The sequence below is a fragment of the Dreissena polymorpha genome, chromosome 10, assembly GCF_020536995.1.
Source record: "Dreissena polymorpha isolate Duluth1 chromosome 10, UMN_Dpol_1.0, whole genome shotgun sequence".
NCBI lineage: Eukaryota > Metazoa > Mollusca > Bivalvia > Myida > Dreissenidae > Dreissena > Dreissena polymorpha.
The window spans coordinates 21,610,330-21,618,271 of NC_068364.1; the positions used below are offsets into that span (position 1 = coordinate 21,610,330).

Here is a 7,942-nt window from a genome sequence, read left to right on the forward strand (position 1 = left end):
TAGTGACTTATAATCGAAACAGTATTAGTAGTGACTTATAATCGAAAGTTTATGAAAATATGCTCTTGTTGCAAATTAAATTCCAAGTGTCAATAGTTAAAATTATATGTTCATTCTTAATTTAAAACAGCGTAAATTTTAAATGCAAAATTTATTGAAATATAATATATAGAATTCAATTTAATTATTGTAATTGTATTATATTATTATAAAAATAATAATTATAATAATAATAATTATTATTATTAGTATCATTATTATTATAGATTCTTTTTATTTTTTATTATTATTATGTATATTATTATTATTGTTATTATTATTGATTATTATTATATTATTTTTCTTATTCTTATAAATATTATTATTACTATTATATTATATTATTATTATTATTATTATTATTATTATTGTTATTATTATTTATTTTTTGTATTATTATTATTATTACTATTATTATTATTATTATTATTATCATTATTATTATTATTAATATTATTATTATTGTTATTGTTATTGTTATTATTATTATTATTATTATTATTATATATATAATGATGATGATGATGATGATGATGATGATGATGATGATGATGATGATGATGATGATAATGATGATGAATGATGATGATGATGATGATGATGATGATGATGATGATGATGATGATGATGATTAGTATTAATATTTTTATTATCATTATTATTATTATTATTTATTTTTATTTGTTTATTATTATTATCATTATTATAGTTTTATTGTCATTTGATTGTTTGTTTTTATTATAAACGATCGACAATAAATGCCAAGTTTCTTTATTATTGTTGTTGCCACGGTTATTAAACGATAAATGAAGACATGAACATGCAACTGTTTCATAGAAAAAACACCAACAATAATAAAAAAACGTAAAAATGAAATTTTAATGTTTTCTTTATTTCTGTTCAAGGTACAATTTTCTGCCCGCTGTTTCCACGAGTCCAAAAAGGACTAAAAAGCACCATAACACGAAGAGAAAAATCGTTGTCGACACGATAAGTAAAAATAACAGAAGCCATTTTGTTTCGGCGCGGTTCAATAGACGAAAATATCAAAGTTTTGAAAGTCTAGGGATTACATGATAAGGAATGGACATTAAAGGGAGTTATTAATGAATATTTGTTTAAAATGTGAAAGGCAAAACACAAATAACAAAAGTTTGTTGCGGTCATAGGGATTCGTTTCTTCCGAAGTGGTTGATCTGTGTTTTTGATTCATAAGCAAACAAATGGATGCAATGGAAATATAACTTTGTTTCATGAAATTATATAGAAAAGAGTGCGCTTGAACTGGGATCTGGAATTCAATATGTCTGACACAGCGGTGGTTTCTTCTGACAACATTCCATACAATTTGTCTGCGTCCGCAAAATCGGAATTGCAATACAAGATCAAGCAGCACTTCCGGGACGATGGGTCATCTCCGCTCAACAGAACGGCGTCGACGCATGCGCAGCGGATAACGTCATCCCCGGCGCGCGCTTCTCCTCGTCCCCATTCGTACTCGCCCCGAAACAGGTTTCAGAATGCTACGGATTCAAGCGATCTCTCGAGAAGTCCACCCGGAAACCAGACTCCTGGATACGACCCGGGAACCAGCGATGAATATTCTCAACAAACTGCTTACGCCAACGATGGCACCGAAATGACTTACTCGCGGGAGGAGAATAGAGCGGCGTCTCAAGATGAGGCGGACATTCCAACGAGCGAACATGACATGACCAATTCCTCGAATATGTCGGAAGGCAATATGGCTGCCATGGCTCTGGCGCACGAGGAAAACCGTAGCTCGCGCATGCGAGAAATGGACGAAGAAGGAGCCTTAAACCTTCAACAGCAGACTATGACAAAGTCAGCCGACGACAACAACGAGGTAATAAACTATTCAACGGAAGGCAGCGTGTACACGCAGCTCGGCGGTCCCCATGACGGTAGTCAACATCTTATAACGATTGAGCCTTGCTACCAGCATGGGGGCGTTATTGATACGGCTACGCGGGAAGCCAACCATAGCGTACTCACTGCAGCATTACGTAGCGGGTACACAGTTCAAAACATGACCCACTTACACCAATCAAATCAGGTGACTGCTATACCAGGCTTTGATAGCGCAGGTCATCTCTTGCCGCAAGCGGATGTTGAAGCATTCTTCAGCGATATGGAACGCCCAATGGCTACAAGCGTCAGCCTCGCCGGAATGTACTCTACCGGAAATGGTGGCCAGTTCACGACGCTGACCAACCCGCCGGGACTGACACTCACGTCACACAGCTACCAAGTGACGACCGAAGGCGGGCGGCTCATTACCCTCCAGCCGCCCTCCTACACCGAAACTAACGGCAACTATGGACTGACGCAGCTGTACTCCTCGCGACAGGGTACCTCCTATCTCGGGAGCGACGGAAATTCCAACCCGTCCCCTTCACCGCAGAATAACGCCGCGTGGGGTTTGGTGCCGGAAACGCTCTACGCCAGGACTAATGCCGGTCAGACTATTGCCGCTCATGACCAGAAGTACGCGTATTCAGAAAGCGGAAGTGCTTCCCCGAGCGAGCATGCAATCCAAGACGGCCAGTATTCCCATTCTTCCGGGATGGTTTCCAATAGCTACTCAGGATACCTGAGCCAGGATTTGAACGCCGGCTGGTACCAAAACGTTGCCAGCCCTTATTCGGACGTTAGACCATCCGGTGAGTTAACAAACTTTAACCCCTTTCCTACTCTACTTGTGTTCTGTTTTATATAAATTGATGAATAACAGCGATAGTATTTGCATTCTTAAGCCGCAATACCATTCGCTTATTGCTACAACTAATAAAGCGCATGTATGGATTTGATTTTAATTAGATTTAGAAAAACGGGTAATTATGAAGATTTAATGCAACCATTTAAAACAACTATAATACCACGGGGGAAGGGAGTGGGGCAATCATAAGAATTTTAAGTGATTTGCAAGATATGCTGGGGTTTAGCTCTGCTACGAATTACAAGCATGTAAACGTTATGTGTATGTCCATATTTTTTAAGTAAAGGATAATTGTGTTTTTTATTCTAAGCAAACGTACTTTTCGTCGAATATGAATAGATACAAGACGATACTACGTGTATTTTGTAATCTGATAAAAAACAAGAAGACTATGTTGATATCGTACGATAAAGCACTATCACAAATTAAGCGTATCTAACGTCATACATTCGATGCAAGTCAATATCTTCCATGGGCAGAAATTGTACATGAAATCAAGCTGTAAGCGTATGTAATACAATTGACGCTTTAAAAAGGCACATATACAAACGGTGACAGAAAGGTTAAGCATGCTATAAATAATTACACGCAGCAAAGCTTCTTTTACTTGTATTACCGATAATAGTAAACAAAGCAGTTTTGTTCCTTTTAACAAGTCAATTTACGGTTAACGAAATGCTTTGCTTAATTTCATCTGTTCGGAATCGAATCAAAATATTTGCTATCATCAGTGGTTAATAATTGTGAAATCTTACTGAGATAAATTCTTAAAACAAAATCTATTACCAACGCACATGTACTCATTTACCATTTAGAAATGGTATTAAAGTAAATAAAACTATAAAAAAACACGGTGGTAATGATCATTAAGCGGCTGAATAAACCCATGAAAGGTTTAATATTGGCCAATAAAACACTCGCTGCCAAACCCAGCCGGCGTTTACTGCGCATATTCAAATATCACCGTATTGACCTTGGGCCTATTTCCGTCCGTTTAGTCCTAGGCTACTCAATAAAGTATTAAAAATTATACGAGAGTACATGTTTATGCGTTAAATCGATCAATAAGCATCAGGCCGTTCGGTTTTTATTCTTTGTTTCCAACATAATGTTGTACAACCAAGCTGAATATTCACATAAACACACACCAAAAACGTGTTTCGAAAAAAATCTTTAATGTATTATAATTAACCGTTGAATAATTGTAATACGTTATTAAAATAAAAGCCCACACAGTTAATATAAAACAACATTTTAAGTTCTTGAATTTTAGTTATTTACTACACTGGTAATAAATAGATTACACGTATACATACAAATACAAAACAACACTTAACAACAGTTGATAGAAATTATGATCAAAATGTACATGGCTTTGTATGTTAAATAATAAAAGGTATACACATAGTTTACAAAGAATACTAAATAAACAAACATATTGTCAATTTGTGGCACATTATCTTTGTAGCGGCACGGTCACTTTCTTATATAAATATTCATGAATTAGTTTCAAAGACAAATCCATCCAATTTCTGTTGAATCATAACTTTTTGTAAAATTTCAAATATGTTAATCTTTAATTTTCTAAGTTACTGACTGCACTGTTGGGCAGCCTTGAAGACACTTGTATGTAGAATGTACTATTCTATTGTCTTAATATATTAATAGTATATTTTGCTTAACCAAACATAAGTGGTAAAATATTTTTCGTTGTTCTCAGATGAAAATTGTCTTTCCAAACTTGTATTGTTTTATTGACGTAAATGTTCTTTTTTGACCTTTAAATCTGCATGGCTGATTCGAAAGAATCGTTGTAATCAATTCAGACAAAAAGACAATCTTTAAATAAAATTATAACGTGAATAAAGGGCGACAACTATCGTTAACGGTTACAAAACACTCATATACGTATATTACCAATCCATCTCTCGTCAAATGTAATATAAAATATTAAAATAAAAGGATTAACGTATGATTGTTATGTTATCACAAATAAATACAAGTTAACCGAAAGATTAGACGCCATTTCATTATAGATTTAAGCTCTTATAAAAATGTTTTTGTTTTCGGACGACAGAGCTCAAAACCGAGCCGCACGCAGACGATTAATAAAATAATGAAACAGAATGGCCTTATATTTAACCCATTTATGCCTAGTGGACTCTCCCATCTTTTTAAATTGGGTCAATTTATTTCCAAAATTAGGGATTTCTAGTATATTTATTTCTATATGTGGAATATTTCTTACAGAAATTCCTTTAAGCAAACAGCGCAGACCCTGATGAGACGCCGCCTCATCTGGGTCTACGCTGTTTGCCAATGCCTTTTTACCAGACGCTATGCATAATTGGGTTAAAGCTACCACTATGGTAAAACCTTTTCCTTAATATTTCTCTAGCATACACATATAACAAACGTTACGCAAATAACAGAAAATATCAAAATATTAAATCCCTCTAAAAACTGTTAATATATAAATATAAACGTACATATGAATGTCATAAACAATTATATTCCAAAAAAAAGAGTAAAATTGTGTGTTCAAGTTTTAAGGACAAAAGACCAGCATTTATCCATCATATTTTGGTTCATCTTTCTGCATTTATATTCCATCAACATACCTATTAACTCAATGTATACAAGTCGGTGTGCTTTTTTGGTATGTAAGGTAACATATTGATATGTTGGCCCACTTGTAACTGCTGTTTCCTTTGGTTATAAATCACACATTACGGTCATTAGATTTTAAGGAAAAGCAAACCACAAAAAAAATCCCATTTACGTATGTAAAAGTATGTACCTACAATACGAAAGCATTGTTTTATCAATTTAGTTAGTAAATGATTATGAAATCATAAACTCTCCTGTTGTTTTGATGACGTTGTTGTTGTGTTTGTGCTTGTGTTTTAGTGTCTACTGTTGCATTTGTTGTTGATCTCGATAGCTTAAGCGGTGTTTTTTAAATTTAAAAAAAATGACGTGGCAATTTCATGCCGAACATGCGTATCGTCTCTATGGACTCTTTATGAGTTTTATTAAACATAATAAATAATTTTTAATTTGCGTTTTCTGACACTTGAAAGCTTGTACGCATCATAAAATGTAAGACCCACTTAAGGTCGGTGGAACAAGCTGTATTGATATTATTGACTTGGCAAGTTAAGCATTTAAACTAGTGAGTACACCTTTCGATAGAAAAATATTATGATATAGTAAAAATACAATTAAAAATACAATTTCATGAAGTTATCACATTACACATATCCACAGCATTTACTCCGAAAGTTTGGAAAAATGCATATATTATTTAATTGTTATATCTTACCTTGTTAAAAAATTGAATATTGTGTTCAATCATGGCTGTTGAAAGCGGCTTTTCGTATTGCAACAGAACATGCAAAAAGGTACGGTGGTTCAGAGAGAAATTGTAAAAAGTACAGCTAGAACTTATTAAACTTATTGAATATGTTAATGTACAACCTTAGTGTTGTGAAAACCCATTTTCCGCGCAGAGATTTGACTTGAACCAGCATAGCTGGATCAAATCCCTTCATAACCAACAACGTGATGATAGCCTAGCCACGTGGTACGGTCGTGTTTTTTCTACTTTTTTAATTAATGTACTTTTTTATTATGAACCTAAACGTGTACAGTTTATTCAAAATATGAAAGAAAATGATACAAAGCTTCATAGTAAAACACTTTTTTAAAAATCCTACCAACTCTGGTGGGACCTTCTTGTGATCAGGCACTCGGCGTTAGTTGCCACCAACTGCTACCAACACCCCCAAAACCCTCTACAACAACAACAGCAAAAAAACAAAAACAACAACAACAAAAAACACAAACAAACAACAACAAACATAAAAAATGTCAATGTGTTATACAAAATATCAAAACGAAAAAGTTAGTCGAAAAAAAATTATATGTAAGTTACAAAAATAAAAATCGACCAACTTTTTTGTTTTGATATTTTGTATAATAAATTGACATTTTTTATGTTTGTTGTTGTTTGTTTGTGTTGTTTTTTTTGTTGTTGTTTTTGTTTTTTTGCTGTTGTTGTTGTTGTTCTTTTTTTTTTTGGTGGGGGGGATAGCAGTTGGGGGTAGCAACTAATGACGAGTGCCTGTAGTGATGGCAGAAATTATATGGGAGAGCATAGAAAGACAACTCTTCGCTGAGATTGGTGAAAACCTTGCGTGGCTGATAACTCTAGCAGGTGACTGTAATGAAAATTAACAACAGTCGTTTCCCTTGATTGTCAAGTCATCGGATTCAAAGCAGTGAATTCATGCTTTATTTATGAAGCTATTTATTTAATAGCATGACAGGCACCGTGTATTTGTTTAAGTTGACCACAAACTGACTGCCTCGATGTAGAGAGGCCATTGGGATAATTATTTTGTCTTTAACGGGCATATTTTTTTTATCTTTACGTGACACAAAGGCAGAACCACATTAATTGTAGTAATTTTTATGTGGACGACTTGTCACCAAACGATTCTTAGACTAAACTTAAATAATATTCATAAAACTGTTATGCACTAAAGCTACTTAAAAGACAAGTCTATTAAGGCTTTTAACACTTATACTTATATAACTCTTCGTTTATTACAATATGTTATTTATGTAAGCACCATTTTAGCCTGCATATATTCAACGGTATTTTATTAAGTTGAATAATATCCATTATTCTTAAGTCTAACAGGGACCTATATTGTTTGTATAGGTCCCTGAGTATATCAATTACATATTGTTATAAACGAAAAGTTATATTAGTATAAGTGTTAGTGAAAAACAGGCCCGGGTGTTTTTAAATAAGCAGATGTTACGTAACACATCGACAGCTTGGGGATAGACCGATCAATGGAATTATACCATTGATGAAAAAGTTCATTCAAGTGTTGTTAGTAAATATAGTGTATGGGATTGTGTAGTTGATTTGTAAATAAGTATTTTAATGAATGGGCAAATGTCCGTATAGTCCTGATCTCATGAAGGGGCAAATGCCCGAAGGGGCAAATATCCGTATACCGGGTTTTTATCCTTTTTGTTAAGGGACCTTCTCCTATTATATCGCGGCTTGTGTAATTGAGATTTAATAGATCGTCTTAGTTTAAATGGTAAGACATACAATATCATTTTCTAAAATAACGTTATTAT

At 33.9% G+C, this 7,942-nt stretch overlaps 1 protein-coding gene across 5 annotated transcripts in view; it reads left to right on the plus strand.

Annotated features, from left to right (window-relative positions):
- LOC127847790 (uncharacterized) overlaps positions 1–7,942 on the plus strand; it is a 31,064-nt gene that overhangs the window by 4,128 nt on the left and 18,994 nt on the right. For all 5 annotated transcript variants that reach the window (XM_052379933.1, XM_052379931.1, XM_052379934.1 and 2 more), the window contains one exon: positions 945–2,723. In XM_052379933.1, coding sequence (XP_052235893.1) covers positions 1,343–2,723 — 1,381 coding nt within the window. In that variant the 5' untranslated portion in view covers positions 945–1,342. The remainder of the gene's footprint in view (positions 1–944; positions 2,724–7,942) is intronic.